Here is a 16,918-nt window from a genome sequence, read left to right on the forward strand (position 1 = left end):
TTACCTAAGCGTATGTAATACTTGTAATCTTTTAATTTTGCACTTAGAGCTCTAGTTGTTAGTTGTAATTAGAAATTTGTAGCTGGCCGTTCGTAATACACGTGCCAGTTGTTGGGATTCCGAAAACGCTATTGTAATAAACGCTTCTAGAATTTCGGCGCGCAAACCCAAACCGCGCAGCTGCGGTGCGGGCGCAGCCTCACACAACTGCACACGCCACCAATATTGCCATGAAACCGAAATAAAGAGGTTCTTCCTCTTCCAGCCAGATCGCTCTTTGATATCATTTACAATTATGAAACTCTTCGTAGGGCTATGTATCGAACTCCAGGTACCTGACTGGGCCAAGATCTTGATGGTTTATGGGGAATTAACGTCCCAAAAGCGACTCGGGCAATGAGGGACGCCGTAGTGAAGGGTTCCGGAGATTTCGACCACGTGGGGTTAGACACTTGGATTTGTTGGTTAATTTCAAGGGTAAAAAACGTAGCGCAAAAAAAAAAAAGGCAAGGACTCAGAAAGACAACACACACAGCGCTATAGAACACGCAAAAGGGCCCGTTGTACTAGAAATATAATTCAGAAAGTCAGACACTTGGGCTTGTTGGTTCAAAAGAGAGAAGGACTCAGAAAGACAACACACACAGCGCTGGGGTTCTTTAACGTGCACTGACATCGCACAGTACACGGGCCTCTAGAATTTCGCCTCCATCGAAATTCGACCGCCGCGGCCGGGATCGAACCCGCATCTTTCGGGTCAGGTCAGCAGCAGGGTGCCGTATCCACTGAGTCACCGCGGCGGGGACCAAGATCTTGAAGTTAGCCAATTGTCACGCCTCTTATAACAGTGGCACTCAGATGAATTCCTTAAACCTGATCAAAACATATACAGTTGAACCTCGTTATATCGAAGTCGAAGGGTCCTGGCGATTATTTCGTTACAGCCGTAGTTTCGATATAGCCCGTGCTGACCGAGCTTCCTAGGGAAATCGTCATTCCTTAGTTACATCCACTATTTCGCTATAACGAGGTTCGACTGTAGATGTAGTGAGGAAATCAAAATTACAGGGTGCCGCCAGCTGGTTAAGCTCATATGGGGGCCGCCACGATCTGCTAACCTCGAGAAAAAGGCCGCAGGTTCTGGTTGGATTTTTATTTGGAGTTTTATAACTGGTAATGCCATCCACCATGCCTTATGAAATCTACTGCATGATAATAAGCGGGATGCAAAGCATAAGGCTTCGCAGTTTCATCAGCCCTTTCTAATTCTACTGTCTGCTGCCGCGTCAAATTTTGTAGCTATAGCTACATTACGGCAGCATTTCGAGCCTTCAGCGTGGCTGCGCCGCCACGCTGTCACGTGGTTGGTCACGTGGTGCGGAGCAGCTGCCGGCGGCGTGGCGCCGTGGCTGATCACGTGGTTTGTCACCTGGTTGGTCTCGTGACCAGTCACGTGGTGAGGAGCAGCTGCCGCTGCCGGCGGCGCGGCGCGCCGGCGAAACCGAGCTGCCACAGCTGTGCGCATGCGCCGTGTCAAGAGGGATGAAGATGTAGAAGGATCATCATATATAATAGGTATGCACTCAAGCCGCAGCAGTCGCCATTTTTTTTGTCCATGCGGCACAGCGAAAGGCTACGACGACACATGTCTAATCGACTTATCCCCTCTTCCGACCAGCACCAATTAAGCTTGGCGTTGGACCCCAAAATGGCGCCCGTGACGTCATGTGAATACCTCCCGTAGTTGTCCGGCCTGTTCCCATTCTTAAAGGGACACTGTGTACAAATTGAAGTTGGCCTGTATCGATATAGGGTAACGCGTTCTAATCACAAAAAGAGCACTCACACCGAAAACTGAGCTTTTGAAAGGAAGAAAAGAACAAAAACTAAATACAGGTGTCATCATCACCAGTTGATTTCGCGAGTAAAGTGCGTGCGTTACCACTGATTTTTTCTGCTCGGATCTCAGAGGCTACGCTACACGGCCATTCAATTCAAACCGATGGCAACCAGTCCTTTTCGGCAATGAGGTCAGAAGTTAAAATTGTCGTGGCGGGAATTTTTAAAGCGAAAGTTTTACTACTCCAGCCAACGAGCCATTTCGGCTCGTCGCGCACTTCAGCCGTATGCGCGTGGCCTGACCTTGAGCCACCGTTGCCTAGCAACGCCGCAGCCGTGCTCCAACAGATGGCGCCGGCGTCGACGCCGCTCGCTCCACAAGATGTACTCCGCTGGGGTAGAGGGAGAGGAGGTGTCGCATCGCAGGGGAAATATATATATATATATATATATATATATATATATATATATATATATATATATATATATATATATATATACACACACACTCAGTGTATTGTAGTTATGGGCGCCAGTCCAATAATACAGCTGGAAATGTGCTTTTTTCACTTGGACCAGAGGATAGACTCACATGCTATGCTAGTTGTTCATAAATGAACATATGAAGCATGCAATGTGCGTAACCACCCCAGGTAGCATCAGAACGTTACAACAATGTTACTTTTTTTTTGGTCCAACGTTAATATATTGTTTGTTAATGTATTTTTTTCTAGCGTTCGGGAAACGTTACAAATGAGCTTGGGAATCACATATTCCTTCACGTGGCTTTCTTTATGCTGAAAAATTAAGCAACATACAAGTCCATGCCACTCGGGAAGAATGAAAATATATGTATAGATACTTGCCTCTGGATAACACCCAAAGTTACGCAGTCTCAGCAGCTTGCCAAGGCACCAAGGCAAGTGGCATACTTACATTTAATTCCATGCTTTAACTTAACAAGGTGCTCGGGCTGCATGCATTCCTAAATGTTTTTTATTAGCATGAAGTTAAGAAAGTATATTCACGTGGTATTCGCACAACCCCCTCCCCATGCTTTGCATTCTTAATTAAGTACTTCGCCAACTAGTGGAGACCGCATCAATTTGCTGGCAGGTCAGGACTTCAGTAAAGCGATGGAACAAAAGATAGGACACTTTATTGAATTTCTTAAAGATTAGATTAGCGCGTCGACAGCCATGAACAGATTACGCAGCAGTTAAGCCATCGGGAACCCGGATGACTCATGTGCTAAAGCTGCACACCCAATTTGTATGAAGTACTCTGCTGCTCGAGAGATGACCTGCCCCATTTCGCAGCTTGATTAACGTGTCACCAACAGTTCCTTCACAAGAAAGCCCAGGGGAGCATGGCCTGACGGATAAAAAGATGCTTTCTTCCCCCTAGGTTCCAAACTGTTTCCATGCATTACAGCTAGTTCCTCTACTTTCTGTATGTTGTACCTTGATGCTTGTAGCTAGCGTACGACGCTACAGCTGTTTCCCGTGCATTTGTTCTCTTCGAACGGCTATCATCTGAGAGATTATCCGTCAGTAAGGCAGTCGCGTTGTACTCTGCATTCCCGCGCCTGCGACTGATTGCCGGCACCGGTGCTTTGGCGCGCTTTTCCGGCCTCTGCAAGTGTGTTCCTTCTGTCGCCGAGTCTTCGCCGCCACATGCTCTTTGGGAGTAAGAGTTTGCGGACGCGCGTTCATCGGTGGTAGCATAGCTCCCTGGTTTTCTCCAATGTCTTAATTCACCCGGACGAAACTTCAAGGGTCTGGAAAATCGGACATTGTCCAAGGAAGAATTTCCTCGCGTCGAAACACCTCTAGAATGCGGCGGGAGCATTACGGAACTGCCATCGAATGCTGTGTCGTCGATACTCGTGGCAGTTCTACTGGAACTCCCGAGAGTTCTGCGAACTTTCGCGCCCACGATACCACTACTTTTGTCCTCCAATGAGTGCGACGCATCGCTGGTGTCTGGCTCGTCATTCGACCAACGTCCTATGTAGAGGTCGTACGTCGCCTGTCGCTCGTCTGGCAACGAGGAGTCGTCGTGTCCGTCCGACGTCCCGGAACGGCCCGCGACGAAATGGTAACGCGAGATCCACTGTCGCCTGCCGGATGCGATCCAGTCTGCCTCGGGACTTCCGACAAAAGCGACCTCGGAGAGGCTCGTTTCAGCTTCATCGGGTGAAGAAGTGCTTCCTTCGTCAAGCGACTGCAATTCTGGACTGACGAAAGTGTCCTCGAGGGAAGCTGCCCCTGATGCGATGTCGTCAGGAGATGCCGGTGTTGGAGACACGGTCTCCGGAACGAAGTCTTCTCCGTCGGGCAACCCGGTGTCACTGTCGTGCGCAACGACCTCTGAATCCTCCGATCGAGCGTTGGACTTCGATGCAGGGAGGAGTGGAACGTCTTCTTCGGAGCCTTCCCGTACTTTGCGTTCTTTGAGGCGGACGATCAACCTCGAGATGCCGTCGAAGACATTTTCAGGCATGCCGCTGTCCGAGACATCGTCAGAGCAGCCAGTCTCCGGTCCTGACTTTGATTCGCTGCCTTCTTTGCCCACGTACTCGCACAGGGAGTCCAGGACCACTGGCCCGGTGAATTTGAAGAGCGCATAGCTGAAACACAAAGCAGCGGCGATAGTTAATTGCTTTACACGATTTGCTTCTGCAGTTTTGAAGTGCGTAAATGCATAAAGATGTCATTACAGGTTTATGGAGAGGCAAGCCAGAACCGCCAGGCCGATCAACAAATCGTGCAAGAGACCTGAAAACCAGAAAAATGCAGACGAAGAACTGAGAAACGAAAGGAAACAGCGCAGTTTGTTACTTGCAGTGTCGTAGCTACGATCACAGGTTCAAACCAAAGCTTGCGTGAAAATGTGCAATCTTTCCGCATTGTATATGCTCGACCGGCCACAGGTTCTATACCTGAAGGTTCGTTAGCTATGTTACACTCTAAACACTAATACGTCTATATGATAGTGAAAGAGAGTAAGCTAGTCCTCTATTACACTCTCTTGCGCACTCCCTAGAGGACAGCTTACTCCCTTCTTGCTCCATTCTCTTTAGAGTGCAGCGTTTCAGTCCTGTCCCGTGCTACATTCAAAGGATCAGAGGCGAGATGGTCGTAACAAGCATACAGTATGCGATCAACACTTACGACGTTATATCTAGGTACAAAATGGTGAACAGTGGGCGAAGCCGCGTAGATTATGCATTTCAGACGTGACAACACGGGCGCCATGATCATACACGTGCACCACGCGTAGCTTGCACGTGTATGTTGGAGTAGGTGGCCCTACGGGAATTAGACAAACACGCAGGTTTTGCCGTGCTCCCAGCTAGACTTCAACGTGATAGCCATTATGACGTCACTGCAGTATTTTAGAGAAGGGCAACTTGCGAACTGAATGGCAAGGCACAGATAGCAATCCCGCGAGATGTGTGAGCTTTATACTTAGGCTTTTGCGATAACTAACCGAGAATTTATATCAGATAACGTACTTTTCAACTACTGAGGCAAAGAAAATGGCTGTGGTTTAGCTCTGGTTAAACCTCGAGTGAAGCGATAGCTACAACTGCCCGAATGGGACTCGCTCAGTCGAGTAACACAAAGCCAGTCTTTCGCCGCTGCGTTTCGCTGGGCGTTCATTCTTCATCTTCGTCCTTTGGACATGGATTCACTCTCTTTCCCCTTCCCCTTCTCAACTTCCCCCCCGCCGCCGGCAGCTGCTCCGTATCACGTGACCAGCCACGGCGCCGCCACGGTGGCCACGCAGCTCAAGGGGTGCCACACTGAAGGCTCGAAGTGCTAGCGTAGTGTAGCTATCGCTACAAAAACGAATTGCGCAACTCGATCGCTGGCCCGGCCACATATGTTTCGTTCTCACCGTCCTCACACACATTTCTAAGAACATATCGTATTATATTCTTTGCATGTCCACATTTTGACACGCCCGCTCTCCAGTAGACTTTAAAGATGGCTCAGCGGAGGCGTGTACACGGCAGAAGTGTTAGGAACGACAGCAGAGGTCGCCACTAGCCTTTAAGCTCAACAACCGTTGGAGCAGCATCTCTCTAGCGTTTATTCTCCCCTCTCGCCATAGAACTATTCCTCTAGTGCACTTTCTTTTATAAAACGGAGGGCGTTAGGACAGCTTACTCCCGTTTTATTCCCATGTAGGCGTATTTGTGTTCAGATGTGTGACGTGTGCGCCTGGATGCCACTCGTTTTGTTTCCGTGCTCACAAATTCGACCCCTGTGAGCGAGCATCTGTGAATGACTGGCTGGGCAGTTAATTTTTTAATTATAATTTGTAGATTTCAAGACAGTCACGTGACACTTTCTCCGGTCTCCAAAAGGCTCAAAGGCGGCTATTCACAGCTGCATGCAGTTTCACGAAATACCATGTGCCGGCGCTGTACATAGGCACAAACGGGACGCGTGCACGACATGAGTAAGAAAACCGCGGAAGGGTACGTCGCATGGCAGTAGTGAAGCTTCGTAGTTAAGCTGCACTCAGGTCGCCATGCTCAAAGCTTCGTGCGAGTACGTCCCCATATACAGTTTGGCGCACAGATATACCGGACCAACAGGGTGACTGGTATGAGCATGTGCAGTGGCCAATATAATAATAATTGGTTTTTGGGGAAATGAAATGGCGCAGTATCTGTCACCCGCCGCGGTGGCTCAGTGGTTAGGGCGCTCGACTACTGATCCGGAGTTCCCGGTTTCGAACCCGACCGCGGCGGCTGCGTTTCGATGGAGGCGAAACGCTAAGGCGCCCGTGTGCTGTGCGATGTCAGTGCACGTTAAAGATCCCCAGGTGGTCGAAATTATTTTGGAGCCCTCCACTACGGCACCTCCTTCTTCCTTTCTTCTTTCATTCCCACCCTTATCCCTTCCCTTACGGTGCGGTTCAGGTGTCCAACGATATATGAGACAGATACTGCGCAATTTCCTTTCCCCCCCCCCCCCCCCCAAAAAAAAACCAAAACCAACCAATTATCTGTCTCATATATTATTGGACACCTGAACCGCGCCGTAAGGGAAGGGAGAAGGGAGGGAGTGAAAGAAGAAAGGAAGAAGGAGGTGCCGTAGTGGAGGGCTCCGGAATAAACGCAGGAACGCGGACCTGTTCCCACGTATGCGGAGCTGAAGCCCTCCAATACGTCTGAGGTTTTCCTTTTTCTTCCATGCTAACAGGGTTCCCGCTTTCTTGTCACCAGACCAGACTCTGGACAGACTCTGTACCAGCTGCGCGGAGACGGCATGCGCATGCGCAAATGCACCAAAGCCGCTACGCGCATGCACGCGTGACGTAATAGCTGCCGCGATGTGCGCGACTCTGCGGTATTTAGCCCCGAAAGTAGACGCGACGCACCGGAGCACTCGTGCCTGGACTTGGCTCCACGGCCCCAGGTGAGGTATAGGTATGGACAGTGCTGGCAGCAGACGGCAGCGTGGTGCTCGTTGAACCTGCCGATGGGGCACGGATGGCAGGCGCCACCCTTCCCGTACTGACCGGGGCTGCATGCCACTGCTCATTCCCAGAGTGGCGAAGGTCAGAGGTCAGCCCAGGGGCGCCGCGTGAACGAAGCCCAGGAAGGACAAGGAAAAGAAAGTGTAGGCACCCTCGCCTCTATACTTTCCGTCAACAACAATACCACAGCACTGTACTTACTGCTACATACCTATACAGAATATAGACGCTGTCTAAATTATTGTAACCGAAAGCGCACGTTCCGATAAGTCTTAAATTTGCTCCACGACCTGCCGGCTTCGGATGTAAAATGCATGCGTCAATACCGATTTTTTCGCGGATCTCAGTGGCTACGCTACACCATCATTCACGACTTCAAAACGGTGACAACCCGTCCTTTTCGGTAAGGGCGTCTCAGGAGTTGATTTGAATCGATTGGCGGGAAAATATTTTAAGTCCAATTTTCTCGCAGATAAATGAGTTTTTTTTTTGCTGCCATACAGACGTCTACACTGCCAGAAAGAGGCAGATAATCAATTTTTACCGAGAACAATAGTTGGAGTTGTCCACAGCCTCCTTTTAATCTGCTTTCGGATGCAGCCAAAACGGCGCGACAATTGTAACTTGAGACGAACAAACCGAAATACAGGAATAGAGAAAAGATAAAGATGAGGATAAGAGAAATTTTAAAAAAGGGCAAATTATAGTGACACGTGATGGAGAAGAAAGTAGGTAACAGCTGTATCGTGCAGGTACTAATCTATATCGATGGAAAAATAAGCCCTCATGAGGATGCCCTCAGTTTGTACTCTGATGGACAACTCGACGATGAAAAATCCTCAAATGCCCTACAATCGTCCTATATCGCAGGACAATACTGCGGAATTGAACTGAGATCAAACCAGCTTATCTCTCGCACTCGGCTTTTATTAATTAAAAATACAGGTGTGATTACTTTGCACCCAGTCAAAAAATACCGCAGAGCCAATCCGAAAACACAACGGAATTTTTTTGCCGTCCTGTCGTTACGACAGATTTTTGCGTAGTATTACGAAGTTGTCTGTTGTGACAGAACTGGCTCTGTCTTTACGACAGGAGACTGCTCAGTACTGCAGAAAATCCTGGTTTTACAACAAGAACTTCTGTTGTCTGGTTGCAAAATACTACAGGAAAATCTACCATGACAACAGAAAATATTGTTGTGTTTTTCGTTAAGTCATGAGTGATAACTTTTCGTTTTTGGCCAGCGAAACCGAACAATGCAGTAGCGTTAAGTGTAACCACCGTCGCCTATCACTCCACACTGCAGATGCGCCACACCAGGATCTAAATGGACATTAAAACTCCCGTGGACGTCTTAGGGACGTCCGTAGGACATCCAAGGGACTTCCAGTGCTCATTGAGAAGGAGATTCATGCCGCTCGACAGAAGGAAAAGGGTAGAAAAGGAGGTCCCCATTTCCACTTTCGAATTCGATTGGATTGGAAAACATTCATTTTGTCGAAAAGAGCTGGTTACAGGAGAGTCATGTTAATTAACCGTCAGCCCATTGCTGCTGGCGACCAGGTCGGCCCTCTCTCAATGACCCGGACTTGCGTCCTTGGGTCTGAGCTGGCCAGCACGGCCTCCCACCGGTCGAGAGAAGGAATATGTAATAAATCCGCCGAAGGCCGTTCTTTCTTGCAGACCTATACGATGTGACCATAGGTGGCTCAAATACCACAGTGCTTACACGGGGGGGTTGTACTGGCTATAGGATACATAGGCGCTAGCAGCGAAGCGTTTAGAAACAAGCGCGTCTGAACACAACGCCATGTTGTTTCCTGAGCTTTAGTTAAAAATTTGTCCGGACAAAGGGTAAAACGCGCCTCTCCAGCCTAAAATGGCTGGCAATGTCGTGAAATGAGATCAAGCCGTCTCTCGAAAAATTCGATGGAGCAGGCGAGTCCACTGCCCGGCCGACGAAACCTCGGGCTATGGGGAACCTGCGCTGCCAAGGTGGCACTGCAATTGTTCCATTCGGTGACTCAAAACTGCTTTTGTCAGCCACTTGAGCGCGATTAGATACCCGCGTTTGGCTGACAGCATTCATTGCCTAGCTTCTCTGGGCACAGCCAAGATAGCTGACGCACGGCACGTGCGCCTTCGACAGAGCGCGGAGGCTCACGCCAATAAGCGCCTGAAGGTGGCGCGGAAAAGTACTAAGAGCACTACCCAAAACTGCTTGCTCTTCTCGCTAGGCAGTGTGTTATGGCGCTGCAATCGGCACCGCAAACTTCAGCGCAAGTTCCCCATGTTGTGAGCTGCATGCCTCGTTCCCCGGATTGTATACGAGTGTGCTGGGGCCCAAATCGATCCTCACTCTCTTCGGGGCTGGTTTGCAACCTTAAGGATGCGGAGCGTTGTGACTGAAATGCAACCCGTCGCGAAATTGCGAACGGCCAATTTTCAGTCACTGAATATTGTCGCGAAGTGGTGACTGCAATCCGGGGAGCAGGACGACAACGAAAGTGACGTCTAAACAAAACTCTTTATTTGGGCTGACTTGCGCCCAAAGTGGACTGAATCACTCTGCGGCGGCGTAGCGACAAGCGTGCTCGGCGGTCGTCGAACAGAATGCCCGCCGCTGTCGGCCGTGCTCAATTTAAAGCTGGAGTTTCGATATAAAGCTTGCAAATTTACTAGAGCATTCTGGAAAAACGTAGAATCAGCTCCGCCTGGGTGCGAACAATCGAGATAAATATGGTCGCGTTTTGCATCGCAAACAAAGCGATAAAGCGGAGTGCCGGCAGCTTTGAAGAATGAACACTGCAGATTCGCGGCATTATAATATCGACAGGAGTGCTGGCTATAGCATAGGGGAGAAAGAAAGCAAGTGAGAGAGGGAAGAAGGGAAGCTTACGCACAAAAAAATACAGGAAAATAACGTTCTGGGGCTCTCCATAAAGGTGCCGTATTCCTGGGATATTGAAGCACGCCGCTTCACGAATATCCTGCAGCAGGAATTTTGTAATGAATTTTGTAGAAGCTGAGTTATCTGTAGTTAAAATTTCAATCCCAGTGTCTTTCGCGCCTTTCCCCGTACTCTCGTAATTTTTAACCCGCTCAAAGGTCAGCGCTTCTCCGCCGGCTGCCGACGCGCCCACCCGGGGCGGGGGGGTCGGTATAGCTTCCTGACCTGCCGGAGCGGCTGACTGCCGCGGCTATATGGTAGCTGCGTGACTCCTTAATAGAACCTAACCAATAGCAATATCTGCACAGAATTACGCAAGAGTGTTCGACGGAGGACGGCGTGGGCATGAAGCCAACGGAAAGGACTCGACACCTTCGATTGTGTGTTGTCTGCTGCTTTGGCTCAGGTGTTCCTGACGAGAGAGAGTAGTGATTGAGCGAGCTTATCTACTCTCCTCAGAAGACGTTTCACAGCCCCTATAACCACCCTTCCTGACACGCGCACGGCTTCGAAGAGTTGATATATATGGCTCATATATTGCCACGAATTTTTGCAGCGTTTGTTCTTTTTTCAAAGCTGCCGACATGCCGCTTTATCACTTTCTGGATGCAAGACGCGACCAGATTTATCTCGATTGATCGCATCCAGGCGGAGCCGACAGGTTCTACCATGTTCCAGAATGTGTAAGTAACTTTACATGCTTTATCTTGAAAGTTCGCTATCAGCTTTAAATTGAGTGCACGGCTGAGAGCGGCGGGCTCTTCGTTCGACGACCGCCGAGTCATTCAGTCCATTCTGGACGCAGGTGAGCCCAGTAACCGGTTTTCTTTTAGAAAAACTTTTGGCTGTCTTCCTCACTGCTTAGACTGCCGTCACCACTACGTGACAATATGGGCAGTCTTCGAAAAGCGTAGTAAATGGACACGCGGGCAACTCACAGCATATGTTCGACACCAGTTCGCATCCACACTCGCACTGTCCATCCACGGGGGCTTCGTACACTGAAAGATTCGAGAAAAAATAAAAACAAATATTTCAAGAGCTAGACGCTCGACGGGGACAAACCGATCCCACATCGTATTACTGCATGAGGCTGCCAAAATATAACCGCAGCTCCCAAAATACAGAACGGTATATACAATGGAGCAGTGGAAGCAGCGCTCTCCAACGGAAGCTAAGCTAAGAGCAGCGAACGCTGATTGACCGGGCCAAGATCGCCGCAGCAACCGCGGGGGCCCTGAACTAAAGAGGATAAACTCATCCAAGCCAAAGCGTTTTCGAGCCAAATAAAAGTTTCTCCCTCTCTCTGTTGTTCTAGTACTTTCGGCGGCGGCAGTCATCCTACGCGCTACCTCCTTCGGACGACTTATCCCTTTCAGATCCGAGATCGCCCACGTGCTCTCTACGGACGTTATGCGTGGAACATCACGGAGTGAGGTGACGGCGGTGGTAAGCACGAACTTAGGAGTGGTCCACCTCGGGACCGAACTCTCCCTTCCTGCAAGGTACAAGCCGATCCTCCACATTGCCAGACCCTTCTTACAGCTCGTATACTCTTACAACATTTATAATTTATTATGATCGATTACCAGCAAATGAAAGGTGCGGTAACTGTCTCACAATTCTCGCTGGAAACCTCAACCGCGCCGTGAGGGAAGGGAGGAAGGTGGGAGTGAAAGAAGAAAAACGGAAAGAGGTGCCGTATAGTGAAGGGCTCCGGAATAATTTCCGAAGCGTCCTCCAACCACCAGGACGGCCTGTCTCGTGCTCCAGGCGATTGACCTGCATAGGCTCTCCATTTCCTAGCCTAATAACGTCATTCCCACGTATACGCACAAATACATGTGTCCCAGCAGACATGTATATGCTACCTGCGCTGACGTACCTTGCACGATGTGCCTGGATTCCCGAACTTCCGTGAGTGCCTCACCGTCGGCGTAGCGAGCGCTGCACACGTACTCTCCGGCATCGGCGAAGTCCACGGCGCCTAGCGAGAGGTCTCCGCCGAAGGCGTCCACCCAGGGGTCGCCCCGGAGCTCGGCGGCGTCCTGGTCCTCGCCTCCGCCAACCAGCGTCCCTCCCCGGGGGTCTGTCCACACGGCGTCGAACACTGACAGCGCGCTCGTCTCGTCCGGAGTCTCGACGCTGCGCAGCCGTGAGAGCACGGGTCGTCTAGTGTATAGACGTGGCAGTAGTTGTTATTGAGCCGGCCCCTTTTTTGTGAAAAAGCGCTGGGGCCATTTCTGCTCTTGAACAAAACCTTTTTTTTAAGTAATCACAAGGCCTCAACCTCGGCTGGAGATGTAGAAATTTAAGGTGAGGAAATGCTGCCCGAGAGCCTCAGGTCACGTTGGGCTGCAGAGGGGAAGAGGGGAGGGGGGGGAGAGTTTATCAGCCATGACTCCAGAAAAAAAGGAGTAATATAGCATGAAAAACAATGAAAAAAAGCGCAGTGAGGGAAGAGAGATAGAGAGGAGAGGGCCACATATCGAGCTTTCTTTGGGAAGAACAGGTTTTAGGGGGTGACATGCGTTTCTGCAGCAGTTTCGTCCACAAATCACGGCCATTATCTTTGAAATGCACGTCGAAGACATCTTTCAAAATCACATGACCTCGGATGACCGCAGTCAAAGCTGCATGCATACAAGTACGAATCACCAAATAGCCCGCTTTTCTCTGTTGTCAAAGCTTTTTTTCTTTGTAGGGTCTCGAAATCAACCGCAGGCCTTAGGTCCATTTTGCAATGCAGTGCGAAGACGTACCAAACTCGCGCCCACGACCTACTGTATACAGCAGGTCGTGCCCGCGCCGTACAGTGACCACGTTGCCGGTGAACTATTACGCGCCCTACACAAGCAGTGTGTTCTCGCGACCACTATAGATCTGCACCAGCTAAAGAATGAAAGGGCTCACAACGCTGTCCTATGCTGGCTGCGCACACGTTTCGAGTACAATATTTACGCTGACGTATCGCATACAGGAGCGGCAAGATTAGCAATCCACTATTGCAGTGAGCCCGTCGATTTCTAACTCGGTTAATTCGAACCTTCGGTTCGTTGGTTTATTCGAGCTGAACCTTCGGTCCCGTCGAAGTTATGCGTATCCCAAAACGAAAAACTCCCGGTAATACCCGTCACTTGACTGCCATGTTCGAATGCTTATCGCGATGCTACTGGTGGCGCGCGCATGCGCATCTTGCGACCATCTGCCTACAGAGGATTTGCACTGGCCAGCAGGAGCTACGAAGTGACACTTTGATCACAGGCCGAAACGCCCGTCATGACATTCGTCATTTGGTTCACTTCTACAGCGGGAGCTGTTTCTGCTAGCTGCCTGCCACCGACACGCCGCCGATGCAGTTCTCTCGCCGCGCCGATAGATGGCGCTGCTGTGCCTGCGGAAAATCGCTTTGTCACAAATTGGTCAAAGAAAAAGTCGATAAAATTGATACGTGAAGAAAAATTTGAGGGGACACTTAAGCTCCGCCATAAGGCTTGGTTTATGGTTTATGGGGTTTAACGTCCCAAAGAGACTCAGGCTGCGAGGGACGCCGTAGTGGAGGGCTCCGGAAATTTCGACCACCTGGGGTTCTTTAACGTGCACTGACATCGCACAGTACACGGGCCTCTAGCATTTTTCCTCCATCGAAATTCGAATGCCGCGTCCGGGATCGAACCCGCATCTTTCGGGCCAGCAGCTGAGCGCCATAACCACCCAGCCACCGCGGCGGCCCCGCTCCGCCATGACGCGATGGCGTTAATGGGTCCCTCCAGCGGCGTGTGGTACTGTTTGCGTATAATTTCGCAGACACTCATATATATGCTGAATTGGTCATTCTTTACTACTTTGCATTCATAGGTCGCGGGGAGTTCTCAGGCGCAGTGGTACAGCGGTTAAGCAATGCGCCACTGCTCCGGCAGAAAACCGCAGCGGTGGCTCGGTGGTTATGGCGCTCGGCTACTGACCCGGAAGACGCGGGTTCGATCCCGGCCGCGGTGGTCGAATTTCGATGGAGGCGAAATTCTAGAGGCCCGTGTACTGTGCGATGTCAGTGCGCGCTAAAGAACCCCAGGCGGTCGAAATTTCCGGAGCCCTTCACTACGGCGTCCCTCATAGCCTGAGTCGCTTTGGGACGTCAAACCACCATAAACTTAACTGCTCCGGCAGGCGGCTGGTTAAAACAGTCACGGGTTGGACTGGTGAAACCCAGGTTGCACTTACTGAGCAGTCTGTCGCGACCAATCATTAATATAACTATCATCTTCCACGTTGGGCTGTTTGCTTACAGTCCAGTGGGCAGATTGCGATGACGTCACAAGGTAACGTGACGTAGGTGGCCGGAAGGGACATCACTTTCGGTAAAAGCATCAGCCAGCAGTTTCCAATTCTATCTCATTGCCAACCCATAATGTAATTATGCGTCGCTGAGTATTTTTTACCCCCATAGATTGCGCGGCTTGCATACCCGCTTCATGGCAGTTTCTTTACTACTTTTTTTCATTTTAGCAATCTCAGCAGGCACGCCGTTTCCGTATTTCGGGTCACAACTCACTTCTCGTCGCAGGGCAACGTGACTTGCGTGCCGTACTCGACCGCAAACAGGCGCGAGGCAGACGACGCGCCGCTCAAGGTGATGATGATGAGGTGTAACGATACGGGCCCCGGCCGCGCCATGTCAGTCCTCCAAGAATAAATATGGCGGCGCCTCGCAGAGCCTGGCCCAGCGCTAGGCGTGCTGACCAAGGCTGCACATAAAGATCTTCTCCGACAGCTGGTTCATCTCCACCACCATCATCAGCTGCGATGTAGAAGACGAAGAGGAACGTGTAAGCTACCACAGTGAAATTCAGGCCACCTGTGAGAACCACACTGTTCGTTGCCAGGCATTATATATATAGTTGAGGGTTCGACGGAAACCCGTCTGGCGAGGGAAATTCAGCATATCCTTTTAAACGAACACTCGCCCCTATACAGGCGAAACAGGGGACTTCAGGAGACGATTCAAAGATGACGTCAAAAACAAGAAAGTGACTTCTAACGCTCTCGCCGAACACCAGCAAAACACGGGCCACTTGATTGACTGGGATTCCGCGCGCATACTTGAGAAAGAAAAATCATTATCTACTCGTCCGCTCAAGGAATCCCTTCACATACAAATGACAAGCCAAGCGATTAACATGACACAGGGAAATCTACCCGAGATATACATCCGCACGAAACGCAACGTTTTCCCTACATAAGCAGCAGCCCGTCTCGTTTTTCATCCCATTGTGAACAAGGCACCCGTAGTGGTGCCGAAACGTCAATTCTCTTACGGTTATTTTTCCTTTATGGCTTTGGCGAGAGTTCGTTTAAAAGGATATGCATTATATATAGCGTACGTTCCAACAAACCATCCACGGGAGAGTGTGGCATCTATTACTATAAGCGCATTCCAAATGGGTTGCGAGGAACCAGCGTATATGCGCATTGCGTGTCTGATTAAGATCATTTACTATATACTAACATACTTAGAAACGTTCGTTCCGACTGGAACCAATTAGAAATTGTTACATAAACGAGTTGGACTGGCGAATACTTTCACCAGGGTGCAGGTTTCAAGGTTCATTGTACCAAGGAGCGAATCATTGGAAGACGCAAGATTTATGCACTCAAGGTCAATAAAGTGCAGAGCTCCGTCTGGGTAAGCATACGTGGCCCTCAAGCAAAACTTTCTCGAAGTACTTATGTTACGGTGACTGGACACAGAGACGACGTGAGTCGCTTGTAGTTCCAGTCCTTCCATGACGTGTCGTACGCAGAGGTATAGGGCAAGGAAAACATTTCGGGCAAGCGCGAAAGACATCAGCATTTTTTTCTTTCTTCAGGCACAAACTTTCAGCAGTAAATGGAATTTGGCAATTGTTTTGAAGTATTTTAGCCCGCAAGCTATATGATTTTGACACTACCCAACACTGCTATTGCTTGACGCATACATGCCCCTATATCCTTTGCTGCAACAAAAACTGTACACCTTCTTTCAAGGTCATCTCCTTGGCGGCGGAAAAGTTCGGGAAACGCAACGCTCACCAGACAAACGGCCAAGGCGATGTAGTTTATCGCTTCCGTGAAGCCAGATATGTGATGCCAGAGGGGCCAGTCTTCAACTTCTACAGATAATGCACCGAGAAAAAAGAAAAGAAGGGAGCAAAGCAGTTCGGCTTGAGGAACGCTCGACCTCGGCAGCTGACAGAACACACGTACCTTCAAAACCAGTGATTGACACTGTGAGTCTGTAAAGGTTCATTAAAATCACCGTGACTCCCATGATGCCAGTAAGGACCTCGGTGGTGTCCATTTGGTTGCTGGGGAAAAACGCTGACATTGCGGTCGTTTGTATTGCGTTGTCACGCTAAAATTTTGATCCGAATATTCACGGGCTGGCTATGCAGAATATTGGTGGCATGTCGACGCGACTGTATGCGTTAAAAGCCAATCATGCCTACAGTGAGAACGTGGGCGCATGGCGCGCGCCCATTCTGATGCCGAAGTCTTCCATTCTCAACTAGACCACAATTTTAAAACTTCAACACGTAATTAATTTGACGTAAACTAAAAGAAAAACACGTTATGTGCGTGAACAAATTT

At 49.8% G+C, this 16,918-nt stretch overlaps 1 protein-coding gene across 1 annotated transcript; it reads right to left on the reverse strand.

The window, feature by feature from the left end:
• Positions 1-2,981: 2,981 nt before the first annotated feature.
• LOC144106197 (uncharacterized) lies at positions 2,982-16,784 on the reverse strand. The gene is made up of 8 exons (XM_077638934.1): positions 16,535-16,784; positions 16,361-16,440; positions 14,844-15,089; positions 12,177-12,436; positions 11,230-11,292; positions 7,240-7,395; positions 4,562-4,619; positions 2,982-4,471 (listed from the first exon to the last, which is right to left on the reverse strand). The coding sequence occupies exons 3-8, from the start codon at positions 14,963-14,965 to the stop codon at positions 3,283-3,285; spliced, it is 1,848 nt and encodes a 615-aa protein (XP_077495060.1). The 5' UTR covers positions 14,966-15,089; positions 16,361-16,440; positions 16,535-16,784; the 3' UTR covers positions 2,982-3,282.
• Between the last annotated feature and the right edge of the window lie 134 nt (positions 16,785-16,918).

Source organism: Amblyomma americanum, chromosome 10 (assembly GCF_052857255.1).
Source record: "Amblyomma americanum isolate KBUSLIRL-KWMA chromosome 10, ASM5285725v1, whole genome shotgun sequence".
Classification (NCBI taxonomy): Eukaryota; Metazoa; Arthropoda; class Arachnida; order Ixodida; family Ixodidae; genus Amblyomma; species Amblyomma americanum.